At 43.4% G+C, this 18,118-nt stretch overlaps 1 protein-coding gene across 2 annotated transcripts in view; it reads left to right on the forward strand.

Annotated features, from left to right (window-relative positions):
* ZBTB24 (zinc finger and BTB domain containing 24) overlaps nucleotides 1–18,118 on the forward strand; it is a 325,243-nt gene that overhangs the window by 192,102 nt on the left and 115,023 nt on the right. For both annotated transcript variants that reach the window (XM_044066819.1, XM_044066828.1), the window contains exon 5: nucleotides 6,214–6,297. In XM_044066819.1, coding sequence (XP_043922754.1) covers nucleotides 6,214–6,297 — 84 coding nt within the window. The remainder of the gene's footprint in view (nucleotides 1–6,213; nucleotides 6,298–18,118) is intronic.

Below are 18,118 nucleotides of genomic sequence, written 5' to 3' on the forward strand. Positions count from 1 at the left end.
CAGTTTCATATGCTTAAATATCAGCAGCATGTCATGGGCTACTGAAACAGAAAATGATGTTGATTTCTGACTGTGTGGAAAATAGTTACAGGATTTATTGCATTCAGCTGAACAAATTGGAAAGCATACTTTGCAATGTGGTTTTAATTCCTTGGAGGCCTCTTGCAGGGCCGCCGTAACTGGATCTGTGATAAGAAGGCATGCTTGGCTCAAGGAGCAAAATCTGCCTGATCATGTTAAAGCAAAATTGTTGGATGCTCCTTTACAAAAGGACAGTCTATTTGGTAATAAAGCAGAAGATATTTTGAAAAAGATGGAAGACAAAGCTAAATCTATGCAAACTGTAAAGGATTTCTTACAAGTGCAGCCACCCAGGTTCAGTAGGCACTGGCCTACTAAGAATTGGTCCTTTCCAGTACCCGACAGCCGCTCAGGTCAAACCCAGACACTCCAAAGGCTCCAGGTTTCAGTCTCAAGGAACTTACAGAACAAAACAATGGGGTGCCTCCACCTCCAAATCTGGAAGTAGCAAGGCCCCCCTATGGTAAACAGTCTCAATGACTTTCCTCTGCCATTTCCAAGCACTTATCTTTTGGCAGCCCCTTTTGGGGGAAAAATAGCACTTCATGCACAAAATTGGAATCTAATTACCCAGGACAAGTGGGTCTTAACTATAGTATCCCAGGGATACAGATTTCATTTCCACACGTTGCCAATTCCAAATGGATAGCCAGATCTGCTTCCAAATCAGTGGGCAGAGGCCCAGAAACAAGTTCTGTCCCTCATGGATATGGGAGCTATTCAACCAGTACCAGAAAAGGAAAAAGGACAAGGTTTTTATTCAAGACCTTTCCTGGTACCCAGAAAAGACAACTCATGGTGTCCAATTCTGGACTTATCCATTCTAAGTACTTTCCTGGACATTCCAAAATTCAAGATGCTGACTCTACAACAGTTACTCCCTATGCTGGGCAAGGATGCCTGGTTGGTAATTCTAGACTTAAAAGAGGCTTACTGCTTATCCCAATCAGGGAATGTTGCAGAAGATACCTCGCTTCAAAGCAGGCTTTTTGGATTACCAGTTCTCTGCACTGCCCTTTGACTTATCCTACTGCGCCCAGGGTCTTCACAAATTGCCTGGTACCAGTAATTGCATTTTGCAGACAAAGAAACATTCAAATTTATCCTCATCTGGACGATTGTCTAATTCAGGCAGAAAAGAAGGACACTCTTCTACAACCTCTGGCGTTTGTGAAAAGGCTTCTAACATGCCTAGAGTACACCATAAACGAAAAGAAATCACAACTGGTACCCTCTCAAATAATTACATTCCTGGGTGCAAGCTTGAATACAACTGCCCAGATGGCTTACCTCACGCCAGACAAACAAATTCAATTGATGACGCACTTCAAACAAGTGGCCACAAAAACCCAGCTGTCTGCAAGACAAATTCTGCAGGCCTTGGGGTTTATGGCTTCCTGCATTCTACTAATTCCATATGCAAGACTGCATATGAGGAAACTTCAATGGTACCTAAAAAGCTTATGGAGTCAACATTGTCACAGCCTGGAAACAATGATTCCTATCATTCCTTGCCTGCAACAGGAGTTCCTATAGTGGGCAGAGGCCTGTCGCCAAAACGAGGGACTGTCATTCATTCCACCCCCTGCCACCCAAACCCTGACTACAGATGCATCAGATTATGCGTGGGGGGCCCATCTGGCAGGGAGACACATTCAGGGCAAATGGAGCCCAAATCAAATGCACCTACATATCAACCAGAAAGAAATGCTAGCTGTACAGAATGCTCTGACAGCCTTCAAGGACTTTCTTCATCCAGGACAACTAGTGATAAAGACGGACAACACCACAGTTATGTGGTACATAAACAAGTAGGGGGGTACCCACTCCTACCCCATTTGCAGACTAGCCATGGCTTTGTGGAGCACAGCCTTGACTTACCAAATACATCTACAAGCTTATTTCCTGCCAGGAAAGCAAAATACTCTGGCAGACGAACTAAGCAGAATTCTTATGGACCCACACGAATGGAAACTGGATCCGCAAATCTTCAGCATGTTGACATGAAGATGGGGGAGCCCAGACATAGCTCTTTTTGCCTCTCCTCAAAACTATCAGTTAGACAAATTCTGCACAAGAACTCGTCACAAAAAAGCTTGTAAAGTAGATGCTCTATCCTTCAGCTGGAAAAATCTATCAGTCTATGCCTTTCCCCTGCTCTCCAAGGTTTTACTAAAAGTCAGACAGGAAAAAACGAAAATGATTCTGATTGCTCCAGACTGGCCTCGCCAACACTGGTACCCACTTATACGCAATATCTCACACCTTCCTCCATGGTACCTGCCTCGGACACTTTACCTACTGTCTCAGCAGAACTATTACATTCTGCACACTCAGCTCCAAACTCTGAATCTTGCAGCATGGCTAACAAACTTATTTCACCAGTCACATCTCTCAGTAAACCTGTGATGGATGTCATTTTGGAGGCTAGAAGGCCTAGTACTAGAAAACCCTATGCTGATAAATGGAAAAGATTCTGTGCCTGGAACCAAGCACAAGGAATAAACACAGCAATGCCCAATATTCCTCAGATTCTGCAATATTTAATTGAGATGCTTCACAAGGGCCTATCTTTTTCTTCTATAAAAATCCATGCCTCATTCATTTCGGCTCATTACAACACAGAGCTTTCCTCTCTTTTCTCACCCCCTGCTAAAGCAGTATCTCAGAGGGGCCAAATATTTAGACCTCCCAGGAGACCACGAACTCCTGCATGGGACCTCAATTTTGTGCTGGAAAAACTTACCCCATCTCATTTTGAACCAGCTGCTACTGCAGACATAAATTTTTTCTCTTGGAAGACAGCTTTTCTTTTAGCAGTCACTTCAGCTAGAAGGATTTCAGAACTACAGGCTCTCATGGCAGTGGAACCTTTCATTATCTTTTATCCAGACAGGGTGGCCCTCAGGACCAATCCATCCTTTATGCCTAAGGTGGTATCCAGTGTGGCTCTTAATCAGACCATTCATCTGCCAACTTTTATCCCAAATCCACAGAACAAGGGGCAGCGGATTCTGCATTCATTGGATGTACATAGACAACTAAGATTCTATTTAAACAGGACAAAATCTCTAAGAAAATCTGAGCAACTACTGGTGGCATTTGCTGCAGGGGCAGAAGGAAAGGCTATTTCAAAGCAGACTATTTCAAAATGGATAAGCCATTGTATTCATTTCTGCTACATGCACCATGGTAAACCTGTCCCCAAGGGAATCAGATCCCATTCCACCAGGGCTGCATCTTCTTCTGCAGCTTTTCTCAGAGGGGTTCATACCAGAGACATTCTAGAAGCTGCTACTTGGAGCACAGTTCATATGTTCACCAAACATTACCATTTACCTCTCTTTTCTAAATCCAGAGCAGGCTTTGCCACTGCTGTCCTGCAGGGCCTTATAGCTGCTCCTAATGCTGTATAATTCCATCCTCCCAACCATAGCTTTGTGATTCTACCCAGATGTAATGACTGCAGCAGTGAAACACGAAGAGCATAGTACAGTTGTGTACACTTACCATAAATGTAGATGTTTGAGTGTATTCACTGTTGCAGTCCTGGTTACCCACCCGCCAGCCCCCTATTTCTCTCTTATTATACCTCTTCTTTCCTTTACTATGCTTAAAAGCCTTTTTGGTGTATTTGCCTTTAGTTGGAGGTATATATTTTTTTGTGTTCCAAATTACATGTGTGCATATATATATATATATATATATATATATATATATATATATATATATATTTTTTTTTTTTTTTTGCTCCCCATTTGGGGGACACCTGACATCTGGGGCAAGACAAACTGATTAAAATGGCATCGGCAGCATGTTTTATACCCCTGATGACCTGACGTCATGGAAGAAGAGACAGCAACCGACGTAGGACCCAAGACTTTGTTATTCAGGCCGACTGAGGGCAACCTGCCAGCAGATTACTCAAATGTAATGACTGCAACAGTGAATACACTCTGACATCTACATTTATGGTAAGTGTACACAACTGTACTTTACGCATATACCAGAGTTGCACTGAGGCAGTTTCTCCTGACATTTAATTGCTAGGGAAGAGTATTCCTGCCTGATTCTTGGAGATGAGCAGCACTAAACTGAAATGAATGTATCTGTTCACAGAAGGGAAATGTAAAATTGTATATATTCTGTTTTTTTTCCCATCAAAGATTTAACATGTAAAAGCTGAAGAAAACTGAAACTGTCTCCAGTAAAACCTGCAACAAAGTTGAAAATGTGAATCTGTTTACAAATCATGCAGCTGCGCTCTGCAAATTTATCACAGTTTTGAAAATGGAAATTGATTTCAAACCTAATGCACATTAGCAGAGTTGCCTTTTTTGCCAAGTCTGACACATCTACCAAAGGTTGTGTTGTCATAAAGGGACTAAAACTTCCTTCAAAGCTGACTAAACTTACAGACGGAATGTTAAGATTTCAAACTGTGAATCATCTAGAAAATGGAAGACTCTAAAACACTTTGCTGATGGCAGAAGGGGAGTGTATCATTAGGGACATTACTTGCTAAATAGCTGGTAATGATGACTTGTTCCAAGACATTCCTCTGGATATTCTTTGTAATGCAGCTCTCTCAGGTTTAGAGACTAACTCTTAGAAAAGTCAGTCAATTTTAACTTGCTTCGTGTACAGTACAGTAGATATTGTGGATTGGTAAAATAAAGCTTGCTGATAAAAGACGCCAAGCTCATTGTTTTTAAATTCTGCCATTTTTGCTAAAAGTTAGTGGTAGGTTACAGTAAATCTACATCTAGTGTTAGCTGTAGAACCAGATAGCTGTTCGTGTTATTCTGAATGTCATTTATCTGTTTAAACTTCATTTTATCCTTCTTGTGCTAGTGCATAATTACTTGTACATTTCATTTCCAAACGGCATTGTTTAATATTATTTATTTCAAGCAAAGAATTTCATTATTCATTTCCCAAAGCTTGTATCATTGTTTATTAATGTATAAAAGGGTAATTGCCAAAATTGGTAAATTCTTCTTAATTGTTGGCATCGTTTTATCAGAGAGTTAATACTGCTGTATAGCTGTTTTTAATTAAAGTGTTGCAGTTAGCTCATTTTAAGAGTGTTTAGTAATTGAAAAACTGATGTGCCTCTCGGGTCTGGTTGATGATGCTATGTAAACATAAGACTGTGTATGTGAATACAAAATAGTCTTGGCAAATTTCAATTAGTGTTAGTAAGAATGCACTGGAAGACACAGAAATGTGTGTATTGGAGGAATTCTGGGAAGCAAGTGTTTTAACTCTGTTGTTCAGTTGCACATTGCAAAAGCTTATTTGTGTGTGGTAAGTGTTGGTCATAACTAGAGGCAGTAGTGTGTCTTGACTGTGTATTCTTAATGCCAACATCCTCATATATTGATTGGATCAGTGGTGCAAATTGTGAGAGTGTAGCCCCTGACTGTTACAATTATCTGGCAGTTAGTACAGAATATTAAGGCTATAAGTTGTGTTTCCTCCAGGTGCTCCAGATTCCTTCCACATTCCAAAGACAATGTAGTAGGTGGATTAGACACTACAAATTGGCTGTAGGTGTGAGTGTGTGTGCGAATGAGTGGTACGGATGAACTACCACTGCAGGGCTAGCCACCCTGTGGTGTACACTTTAGCTCACGATGATTGTCACTGTTAAAGTGACACTGACCTCATGTGCAGAATGGGGAAAAAGGGGTTGAGGATGGATGGATGGTTTAAGGCTATGAGTTAATGAACTGCTTCCTGTGATAATTCCCTTAGCCTTCATTTGCCTACTATGTGACCTCAAGCAAGTCACTTAACCAGACAGTACTTTGGGGCAAACAAGAAATCGGGTTAGCTAGGCTCTTCAGTGGTCTCCTGGACAGCATGCCTAGTAACTACCTGTGAACCTACTGATGCCTGCTAGCTTAATTTCTGCTTGTGCTGCAAGAGCCTTTGTCTATTCTTCTTTTGCATTAATAACTGCACTTTTTCATCCTTGTTTGTAATAAAACTGAGTTAAGTGATGGACCATATAAGCACATGTTTTGTAATGCTGCTAGTAAATGTTCATGTTTTCTGAAACCTTTTCTATGTGCAGTGATTAAGACTCCTTGTATGTCATTTATTTAGTATTATTTTACTTGCTAGGTCGTTCCTTACAAGAATGTGAGCACTGTCATCGAAAATGCATGGATGCCGCCCAGCTGAAGAAGCATCTGAGAACTCACACAGGTAGATTTTCAACAAATTAAGTGCTAGTTGGGGTGGAAAATAAAGATAATCATAAGCATTTTATACTGTGCACTGTATTTCCTAGACTGATTGAGTTTTGACTGGTGTCCAGCATGGTTTCTGGCAGAGATTCTTGTAGCCCTGTCTTTGGCAGTTGAGTTTTATCATCTTTGTGCAGCAGAGTAGTGGGTTTTAATAATGCACATCATCATCTCTGGCTGTTTAGTGTTTGTTCAGTTTTTTGTTTGATATCTTTTAAATCTTGCAGCTGCTGTTTATGGATGTCTCATGTTTTATTAGTTTTTCAGTTTTACTATAATTGTTTGGTAGTGTAATACAAATGGTTAAAGCGAGAAGGTGCTAAAATCTTCTGTACCCCATAGACCTGGATTTTATTGCCTCCATCTCTGCTGGTTTACTGTGTGACTTTCTATGCCAAATTAAAGCTTACAGTCTTCCCTGTAAAGAACGGTTATTTTAAAAAAGCAATTAACACAGTTACCAATGTTGTGTGACACACAAAAAGAACTACTGAATTTCAGAAATAGTGATCCCCACCTATTCTTACAGACTAGAGTCTTTCAGATAAGTAACTTTGTTTGACACTTGTTTAAATATGTTGCTTGCATCTACCATGCAATAATAAATGTTAATGAAAAAGTGAACATCAGAATTATAGGCTATCTCAGTGTTTTACTTGTGAATATATTGAAGTATACACTCTAGGAGAAAAGATCAACAGCTACATATTCAGTATAATTTAAAGCTACTGAAGACGAAGAAAGATACATACATAGGTAGGTACTAGGCTATCGGCCCTAGAGCCTATACAAGCCCAGCCAAAAAGGTACCCTGGCTTTTGCCACCCAAAAAAATTATTTTCCTGTGCCACTGTCGAGCAGAGCCACAGAAGTGATCCCCAGGGTGAATTTCCTATTTCCCATTCAATCATCAAGATTTGTCTTGAAGAGTGCTAATGACGAGGTTTCTTTGATATAGATAGGTAGTTTATTCCAGAGTATTGGAAGTCTCTGGGACAGAAATCTATCCCTCCGGCATGTTCTGTTTATTGTGGTGACAAGGTTGAGGTCCCTAGAGCGTGTAGCTCTTAGGAATTGGGATTTCTTTAAGTGGAGCATGTTCAACAGTTTGACATAGCTTTGTATGTTGGGCAGAGATCACCGCTGAGTAGGCGATATGCGACAGAGTAAAGCTGGAGTTTTTTGAGACTGTCTGCGTAGGGCATCTGTTTGTGGCCGGTAATCCTCTTTGTGAGGTATTTCTGCGGCCTTTCCAGTTGTAGATGTCGTGTGAGGTACATATTCTAATGATGAGTAGAGGGGAACAATGACCTCTTTTTTTTCTGGATGAGAAACCTTTTGTGATGAGATGTGCCACGTAGAAGGATTTCCTGACTACTGTGGCAATGTGATTATCAAAGGAGAGACTACTGTCCACCTGTGTCCCAAGGTCTCATCACATTTTCGGTGTTAAGTAAACAAACGCCTATGTTGTAGTTCATGGGTACAGGGTTTTTACCAAAGGGGATGACAATGCACTTTTTGGCATTGAGCTTGAGGCCATGGCTTTGACACCAGGCATCTGCCTCAGTGAGGCCCTTTTGTAGGATGTCCACATCGTTAGGAGTTTTGATTATGGCTCCTAGTTTGCAATCAACTGTGAACTTCGTTAGCCAAAGACCTTCTGTGTTAGCCTGTACTTCACAGAAGTAGATACCAAACAGGAGAGGACCCAGGACTGAACCCTATGGTACTCCACTTGTCACTGGTCTGAAGTCGGATTTGGAGTCTGCTACTTTCACAGTGTGGGTTTTGTCAGTGAGCCAGTTGGCAACCCATCTTGTGACATAGGGATTTATACCTAGTTTAGTGAGGTGATCTATAATTCCAGAGTGGGGGATGGTGTTGAAAGCCTTGGCAAGATCTAGATAGGCTGTGTGAACCACCTTACCCTCGTCTATGGCTTTGGTGACTGCTTCAAAGAAGTCTATCAGGTTTAGGAGACGTGATCTGCCTTTTACAAACCCAAACTGGGTGGGGTCCAGAGTTTGGAGATTACCAATGTCTTTGTTTATAAGTTCCATAATGATATGTTCCATGGCCTTGCAGACCAGGCTCGTCAGGCTAATGGGGCGGTAGTTCCCAGGGTCCGTAGTGGCTCCCCCCTTGTGGAGTGGGATAACAGTCGCTGTGCGCCATTCAGCAGGCACAAAGCCTGAGGTGAGGCTAAGATTGAACATGGTACTTAGGTGGGGTGCCAGTTCGTTGTGTAGTTTGTGTGTGGAACGCAGCCTGGGATGTTGTCTGGTCCCATGGATGCTGTGTTCTTGGCTTTGGATAGTGTGGTTTTTACCTGTGCAGCCATGATTACAGGAACTTTGCATTCTTCCAGTATAGAGATGGGCTCTTTAGGGGTGAGAGGGGGGTAAAGTTAGCACTGAACCAATCTGCCAGGATGTTGGCAATCAGTTGGGTCTGTATATTTAGTGCCTTTGTGCTGTAACTCAGAGCATATCTGAGTGTTGCCATTGAGATTCTTGACATAGCTATAGAATGCTTTGTGGTTGTCTTTAGAATCAGTGACAATTTTGTTTTTGTAACTAGCTTTGGAGGATTGTATCAGGGATCGCAGCTTCTTACTGAGGCTGACCAGGGAGCTCCTCCACTCATGGGATTTTACTCTCTTTTGCAACAGTTTCTTCCTTCTGTTGTACAGTTTGTTTATGGCAGAGGACCACCAGATTGGCTTCCTTTTTTTGGAGGATAGCGTCTTGGTTCTGTTTGCGATAGCATGATCCATGCACTCGTGTAAATGCTTATAAAGTGCAATTGTGTAGGATTCAGTAGTCGTAACTGTATTGTCCATCTGCATGGGTGTCATGAAGTTCACCACTTCTGTCTTAAGAAGCATGACGTTGGCTTTGGAGAAATTTTTTACCGTGGTTTCCTTAATGGGGGGGTGGGGGCAGGATGTGGATATCTAGGGTAATTAGCTTATGGTCAGATCGGACCAATGAGGCGTTGACTTCAGGTGTGGAGCACCGGTCACTCATGTTGGTAATGACTAGATCTAGGATATTGTTGCCCCTGGTGTGGGGGTGTGGATTAATTGATCCAGGGCATTGGAGTTTATGAATTCCAGAAAACGTTGAGCGAAGGAGTTGGTACATGAGTAGTTTTCCCAGTTAATGGTGGGGTAGCTGGAATCGCCCATTATTAGGAGTGTTTGGTTGAACCCTAATATTTTCCAGTACATCAAAAAAAGAGTGGGAATATTGGGGCGTGGTGAGGGATCTGTAGCAAGCTACAGTATAGATTGCAGTTTTGCCCAGAGTAAGTTGCACTTGGATAGCCTCGGCTGCATTATGCTGAGCAACTAGCCTGGAGGTGTGGATATCCTTAATGAATATGGACACACCTTCACCTTTGGTGTTCCAGTCCAGGTTACATGGCCGAAAAGTGTGGTATGAGTTATAGCCTGGTAGTGCAGGGGTGCTCTCTGGAGCCTTGAACCAGGTCTCATTCACTGCACAGCTATTGATGTCCATTTAAGGAGTGGCTCGAGTGAGTGCATTTTGAGATTTAGACTTCTAGCATTGAGTAGCATCACCCTCAGTTTTTGCTTGCCTGTTCCTGTTACAGTGGTGAATTTGTCACTTGAACCTCGCATAAAAAAGGCACTATAGGGGCGGCAAGAACCTTAGCCAGTATCCGGAATCCCAGGGGTGACAGGTGCAGGCCATCTCTGGCAAAGCATCATGGTCTGTCGACCATGTCATCCCAGGCAGACAGATACTGGATCCCTTTAGAATGACACCAGAAGCTTAGCCAGTTGTTGAAGTCAATCATTTTGTCCTTGTACTGTGGTATCATTCTGGGTGATGGCAGAATGCTACTCAGGGCTAGGGTCATACCTGCTTGGCATACATACATGCTTATAGAGTGCAAGGAGATATACCAGTTGAATTTCGTGCATTGCTTGTGTGTGTGTGTGTGTGTGTGTGTGTGTGTGTGCGTGTGCGTGTGTGTGTGTGTGTGTGTGTGTGTGTGTGTGTGTGTGTGTGTGTGTGTGTGTGCGTGTGCGCGCGTGCGTGCACATGCTTCATTTAAGTGTTTTTTCTGTAGTTGCTTTTTAAAATCTTTATTACATCTTCACTTGGTAACGTTAGTTTATAAACATTAATAGAAAAGAAAACAAAACATAGTAGTAGCATCTATTCTTGCTGTCATGCAGTAAACACATATGTACTGTTTTTTTTTTGTTCATTCCATCATTACATAAATTGCTTACTTCTTGCTTTCCCTTAAACTTGATTCCTCCTGTTGAACATTATTCTGGATGTGTTGTTAAAACAAATTAAATTTATTTCTCTGAAGTTTGCTCTTTCAATTTTCTAAAGATTCTACCTCCATTTCTTTTAATCTTTACAAATTTTAATATTTCAGCTACAGTTGGTTTACATTTTGTTTTCCATTTTCTAGTAATTGTTTTTGGCAGCCAGTAGCATTAAACATAGCAAGACCTTACTGTCTGTAGTCAATTAAGATCCTATACCACTAGGTAAAAATAATAGTTTCTTCGTGTACAACCATTTGCTCCCCAAATATTTCTGTTGAAGTACGCTGTAGAGAAATGTTATACCTGCCAACTCATTATATTGCCCAAAAACATGTTCCCAGTTACTTTTCTCTTCCCCATCAGATTGTCATAGATGTTCATCGTGTTACACTGCTGCCGTCATTACACTTGGGTTATCCTGCCGTGAGGCGGTTCCCCAGTTGGCCTGAGTTCCAAAGTCTTGGTCCGGCGTCAGTTGCTGTCACCTCCTCCCTGACGTCAGTGCGACAGGGGTATATAAGATGCAGCCAACTCCATTTTCTTCAGTCTTTCTTGCCGCGCAGTGCCCTAAGCAAAAGCAGTTTGCAAGTGCCGGTCGGCCATCTCCTGAGATTTTCATTCCGAATCCAGAACCGAAGTCTTCTGCAAAGCTAAGTACCCCATTGGGGAAACTTTTTCTTGCCACAGACCGATGTCAGTAAAAGTTAATAACTGTATTTCTTATGGGAAGCAAATACCTCATAAGGATTTCCATTCCTATTGTATCCCATGCCTAGGCCCTGACCACGACGTCACTGGTTGTCGGTTTTGTGCTAGGTTTAACAAGCGCACTATTAAACGTCGGTTTGATTTTGCCCGACATTATTTTGGTAGAAAATTCAATTATACCATGCCGTTGGAACTTCTGACGACCGGAATACACAAAAAGAGCAAAGACAAGGATAGGCATCAGAGGCCCAAAACTGACGATGAAGCCTCTTCTAGGCCAGTCACCGGTTCTCCGGTTTTCAGCGAGGCGCCTTCGCAGCCCCTGACGACCGCTTCTGTAGAACCACAAGCCGCCTCTGACTCCCACGTGGAGACGGCTGGGCCTTCAGACTCACAAGTTCTTCAGCCTACCAAGACTAACCTTTCAGAGGGATCCGGAGTAGCTGAGCAACCCACAGCTACAGAGGGTGTCTTCAGACCTACTCAGTTAAGCATTAAACCCTCAGCTAAGTCTAAGCCTCCTTTAAAGTCAAAGAAACAAATACAGCATTCTCCAGGGCAGGCCTCCATGCCTAAGAAACAAATGCTCAAAATGGCCGAAGACCTAATCACTCTTATCAGGGGGTCCTATTCCCCTCCTGATAAAAGGCCTAGACAGGATACTGGTTATGACTCATCCGACCAGGTGTGCATCTCTTCTGATTCATCCTCAGACCTAGGACTCTCTTTACCCCCCTATGAGGATTCTGATGCTGAGGAATCAATTCCATCAGCCTCACTGCCTGAGGACTACTCCTTTGGGGAAACCCTACATACCATGAGGGAGCATTTCCACTGGGAAGGCCAGGATTACTCAGAATCCAAGAAAAGGCTCAGATACTTCCTTTTATTACCTCAACACAGACCCCTTGCTATTCTGCCAGTGTTAGATATTGTGGATGATGTGTATACTGAATCCAGCTTAAATCCTGATTCCTTACCTCCAGCCCTTTTAAACCTGACAGATACTACAGAGTCCCTGACTCACATAAATTTCTGTATAAAAGCCCTGTAGCTGACCCTGAAACTATTTCTCAGGGACCCAAAGGAGTTAAGGCCTCATCAGCCAAGAATCCAGTTCCCTCTGACAGAGATTCCAGAGCATTAGACAGATGGGGAAAGAAAGTATATACGTCTGCAACTTTAGCAATGAGAGCCTTAAATTGCCAGTTTCACATGCTAAAATATCAGCAATTTTTACTGTCTCAGTTAAAACAAAAAATGCTTCCAGAATCAGATCCTCCTAATTTTAAAGAAATGCAGGATTTAGTGCATGCAGCTGAACAAGTGGGAAAGCATACTTTGCAATGTGGTTTTGATTCTCTAGAGGCCTCCTGCAGAGCAGCAGTTACAGGCTCTGTCATTAGAAGACATGCTGGGTTAAAAGAACATACGTTACCAGATCATGTTAAAGCAAAATTGTTGGATGCACCTTTGCAGCAGGATGTGTTATTTGGAGTTAAGGTAGAAGAAGTATTAAAGAAAATGGAGGATAAGGCAAAATCTATGCAAACGGTGAAGGATTTCTTACAGGTTCAGCCTCCTAGATTTAGCAGAAACTTGCCAACTAAGAATTGGTCCTTTCCAATTACAGACAGACCTCAAAGGGGAAGATACAGACGTCCAAGAGGTAGAGGTCACAGACAAGGTCCTTACAAGCCTTGACAATGGGTTACATCAGGCCAGAAAGAAGGGGAAGACTGACCCCAACCAAATAAAAAGCAGCTCCAATGACTTCCCACTACAGATGCCAAACAAATCCTTCTTGGCAGCTTGGGAGGAAAACTGGCACTCTTCTACCACAACTGGCAAATGATCACCAAAGACAAATGGGTTCTCAACATTGTATTTCAAGGTTACATGTTCCACTTTCACACTCTGCCAAGGTTAAAAGGAATGCCAAATCTGCCACCAAATCAATGGGCAGAGGCTCAGAAACAAATTACAACACTCATGGATATGACAGCTATTCAAAAGGTACCATCACAGGAGCAAGGACAAGGATTTTACTCAAGACTCTTTCTGGTACCCAGAAAGGACAAAGCCTGGAGGCCCATTCTGGATCTTTCATCTCTAAACACTTACCTGGATGTTCCGAAATTCAAAATGTTGACATTACAGCAGCTTCTTCCCATGCTGGGCAAGAAAGCTTGGCACGTGACTTTGGACCTCAAAGAGGCATACCTGCATGTCCCTATCGGACAAAATTGCAGAAGATACCTCAGATTCATAGCAGGTTCAATGCACCACCAATTCTCTGCACTGCCCTTTGGCTTATCTATTGCGCCCAGGGTCTTCACAAAGTGCCTGGCACCAGTAATTGCATTTTGCAGACAGAAAGGAATTCAGATTTATCCGTACCTGGACGACTGCCTGATTCAAGCAGAGAGCAAAGATATTCTTCTAAAGCATCTGGCATTTGTAAAAAAGTTATTAAGTTGCCTGGGATACACAGTAAATGAAAAGAAATCAAAACTAGTGCCCTCACAAGAGATTATATTCCTGGGTGCCAACTTGAACACAATGGCCCAGATGACTTATCTCACACCAGACAAACAAGGACAACTGACTCAATACTTTCAATTAATGGCAACAAAGACCCAACTCCCTGCAAGAAAAATTCTGCAGGCCTTGGGTTACATGGCATCCTGCATACTTACTAATTCCATATGCCGGACTGCATATGAGGAAACTACAATGGTACCTAAAGAATGTATGGTCTCAACACTGTCAAAGTTTGGAAACCATTATACCACTAATCCCTTGCCTTCAACAGGAGTTTCAATGGTGGGCTCAAGCTTGTCACCTCAACAAGGGACAGCCTTTTACACAACCCACAGCCAGGCAAACCCTGACAACAGATGCATCGGATTACGCCTGGGGAGCACACATGGCAGGCAAATGTATTCAGGGCACATGGCCCGCAGAACAAAGGCATCTTCACATCAATCAAAAAGAGATGCTAGCTGTACAAAATGCGCTTATAGCTTTCAAGGACCTGCTACATCCAGGACAACTACTACTAAAGACGGACAACAACACAGTTATGTGGTACATAAACAAGCAAGGGGGCACTCACTCCTACCCCCTATGCAGACAAGCTATGACCCTGTGGAACACAGCTATAAACCTTCAAGTTCATCTGCAAGCACAATTTCTGCCAGGAGAGAAAAACAGACTGGCAGACGACTTAAGCAGAAACATCATGGATCCCCACGAATGGGAGTTGAATCCACAAATATTCAGAATGATAACACAGAAATAGTGGAGCCCGGACATAGATCTGTTTGCATCCTCAATAAACTGCCAGCTACAAAAATTCTGCACAAGGAGTTGCCATCCACAAGCATGGAAAGTGGATGCCCTCTCATTCAGCTGGGACACCCTACAAGTATACGCTTCCCACCACAACCTCTCCTGCCAAAGGTACTCATAAAAGCCCGGCAGGAAGAGCCAAAGATGATCCTGATTGCACCAGACTGGCCACGTCAGCACTGGTACCCAATCTTAAGGAGCTTAGCACAAGAACCACCCTGGATTTTTCCTCAAATCCCACATCTGATGACTCAGCACAACAAACAAATACTACACAGCCAGCACAACAAACAAATACTACACAGCCAGCTAAATACCTTAAACCTAGCTGCATGGAAGATTCCTTAGTCAAGCAAGCAATGCCTCTCTCCAAAGCTGTTATGGATGTCATTCTGGAGGCCAGAAGGCATAGTACCAGGAAAGCCTATTCGGATAAATGGAAGAGATTCTGTGCCTGGAACCAAGCTCACGGCCTTGACCCTCTTCTCCCAAACATTCCTCAGATACTACAATACTTAACTGAGATGCTGGACAAAGGACTCTCCTTCTCATCCATCAAGATCCACGCCTCTGCCATCTTTGCTCATTACAGCATGGATCCACCAATTTTCTGTAATCCTCTGTTAAAACAGTCCCTCAGAGGGGCTAAAAACATAAGACCGCCCCGTAGAGCACCTACTCCAACGTGGGACTGCAACTTTGTTTTGGAGAAGCTAACTTTACCTCCTTTTGAGCCAGCCAACACAGCAGAATTAAAATATATCTCTTGAAAAATTGCACTGCTCCTGGCAATAACATCAGCACGAAGAGTTTTAGAATTACAGGCACTAATGGCAGTGGAACCTTTCCTCATTTTCCACCAGGACAGGGTGTCTTAAGAACTAACCCTACTTTTATGCCAAAGGTGGTATCTAGTGTGGCTCTAAACCAAACTATTCACCTGCCAACTTTTTATCCTAAACCACAGAATAAAGGAGAGTGACTACTGCACTCTTTGGACATTCACAGGCAGTTATGCTTCTACTTGGACAAAACCAAAGCTTTCAGAAAATCTGAGCAATTATTGGAAGCATATGCTGAAGGAGCACAGGGAAAAGCCATTTCAAAACAGACCATTTCAAAATGGATAGGACATTGTATACGATGTCCTTCAAGGATGCATCTGCAGTCCTAACAAATGGGTTGTCCTGTCGTCAGGCAGCCCTTCGGTCGGCCGGATTCCAAAGTCTGGGTCTGGCCTCGGCTGATGTCGCACTTCACCCGACGTCATAACTGCAGTTCTTCGGGTATAAAGGTGTCAGCCGACGCCATTTTCCTCAGTCTTTCTTGCCGCGTGGCGCCCGAAGCAGAAGCTGTTCGCAAGTGCCGGTCGGTCAGAACCAGAGATTACTACTACCGAAGACTTCTAAAAAGCTAAGTACCCCGTTGGGGACTCTTTCTTGCCTCAGCCGATGTCAGAAAAAGTGAATAACTGTTTAACTTGTGGGAAACAAATACCTCATAAAGATTTCCACTCTTACTGCCTACCTTGTTTAGGCCCAGACCACGACGTAGCAGCTTGTCTAGCCTGTGCTTCTTTCAACCGACGGACGCTTAGACGTTGGTCGGAATTTGCTGAGGAGTTTTTCGGCTCCGCTTTTGCTTACAATATGCCGTCGGAAACTCCGACTTCGCAATTAACTAAAAAGCGCAAGGAAAAGGACCGGCACTCGCGGCCCGCAGTTTCGGCCGAAACCACGGTTAAGTCAACCGCGAGTGTCTTGGTTTCGGCTGAAACCGAGTCCACGGTTCTTCCTTCCGCCGAAAGCTTGCCTTCTACCAAGGCCTCATCCAGCATGGCTGAATCTGCTACTGAAATCCCACCTGCTCTTGCAGGTTCACAGGATTTATCTGATACTATACCTTTAGAGATATCTACTCCTGCACGTAGAGCTGCTAGGCCCCCTGCATCCATGTCGATTAAGGCTTTTGCCAGGGCTAAAGCAGCAAAATCTACCAAAACTGTGCCTGCTAAGACCCCCTCTCACAGGCCTAGCTCTAGTTCTCAAATGCTTAGTCTAGCAGAGGATCTCATTTCTTTGATCCGGGGATCCCAACCTCACCCTGACAGGGCCTCTCACCCACCTCCAGAGAAGAGGCCTAGAGCAGAGCCCCCTGAGCCAGTTTCTTCAGATTACTCCTCTGATGATTCAGATAATACAAACCCTCCAGAGGGCCCTTATTCTCCTTATGAGGACTCTGATACAGAAGACTCCATTCCTTCTGCCTCTCTGCCTGAGGAATTTTCTTTTGGGGAAACCTTGCATGCTATGAGGGAACAATTTCAATGGCAGGGCCAGGATTTTTCAGACTCTAGGAAAAGGCTTAAGACCTTTTTGCATTTGCCACAGCATAGGCCTTTAGCCATTCCTCCAGTACTTACTGTTGTGGATGATGCATTTAATGATGCTTGTACTGCTCCTGATTCTCTTCCTCCGGCCCCCTGATTCTCTTCCTCCGGCGCCTGCTAAGCCCGACAGGTACTACAGGGTTCCGGACACACATTATCATTTTTATAAGGCTCCTTTTGCAGATCCTGAAACTATCTCCCAGGGACCCAAGGCTGTAGCAGCTACCTCTGCCAAAAACCCTCTCCCCTCTGAAAGGGAATCTAGGGCCTTAGAGAGATGGGGTAAAAAAGTTTACACTTCTGCTACTCTTTCGGCTAGGGCCTTAAACTGTCAATTCCACATGATTCAGTATCAGGAATTTATGTTAGATCAGTTAACTAAAAACTGTCCTCGTCTGAACCATTAGACAAAAATCTGTTCAGGAAATGGTACATAACATTCAGCAGGTCAGTAATCATTCCTTAAAATGTGGCTATGATGCACTGGAGGCTTCCTTTAGATCAGCTATGACTGGTACAGTGATCAGAAGGCATGCATGGTTAAAAGAGCAGTCCTTACCAGACCATGTTAAATCAAAGCTCCTAGATGCTCCCATGGATAAGCTCAATTTGTTTGGCTCCCCTGCACAGCAGGTGCTGAAGAAGGTGGAAGAGAAAGCAAAATCTGTCCAGACAGTCAAGGATTTCTTACAGGTCCAGCCTCCAAGGTTTAGTAGGAACTGGCCTTCCAAGAATTGGTCCTTTCCAGACACCTCCAGAGCTCAGAGAGGCAGGAATAGGCGCCCAAGAGGCAGGGGTCAATCCAGAGGTGCCTACAGGGGACGCCAGTGGCAGCCTAACAACCAGCGGTACTGCCACAGATCCAGCCACCACCACTTCCACAGGACAATCACAGTGACTTGGCTCTGAGACCGCCTACCAGGGAACAACTAGAAGCACCCCTAGGCGGAAAGCTAGCCTTATTTTCAGTAAACTGGCATCACATCACAGGAGACAAATGCATTTTACAGA

The sequence above is a fragment of the Protopterus annectens genome, chromosome 1.part0 (assembly GCF_019279795.1).
Source record: "Protopterus annectens isolate FY-2018-M chromosome 1.part0, PAN1.0, whole genome shotgun sequence".
Lineage (NCBI taxonomy): Eukaryota > Metazoa > Chordata > Ceratodontiformes > Protopteridae > Protopterus > Protopterus annectens.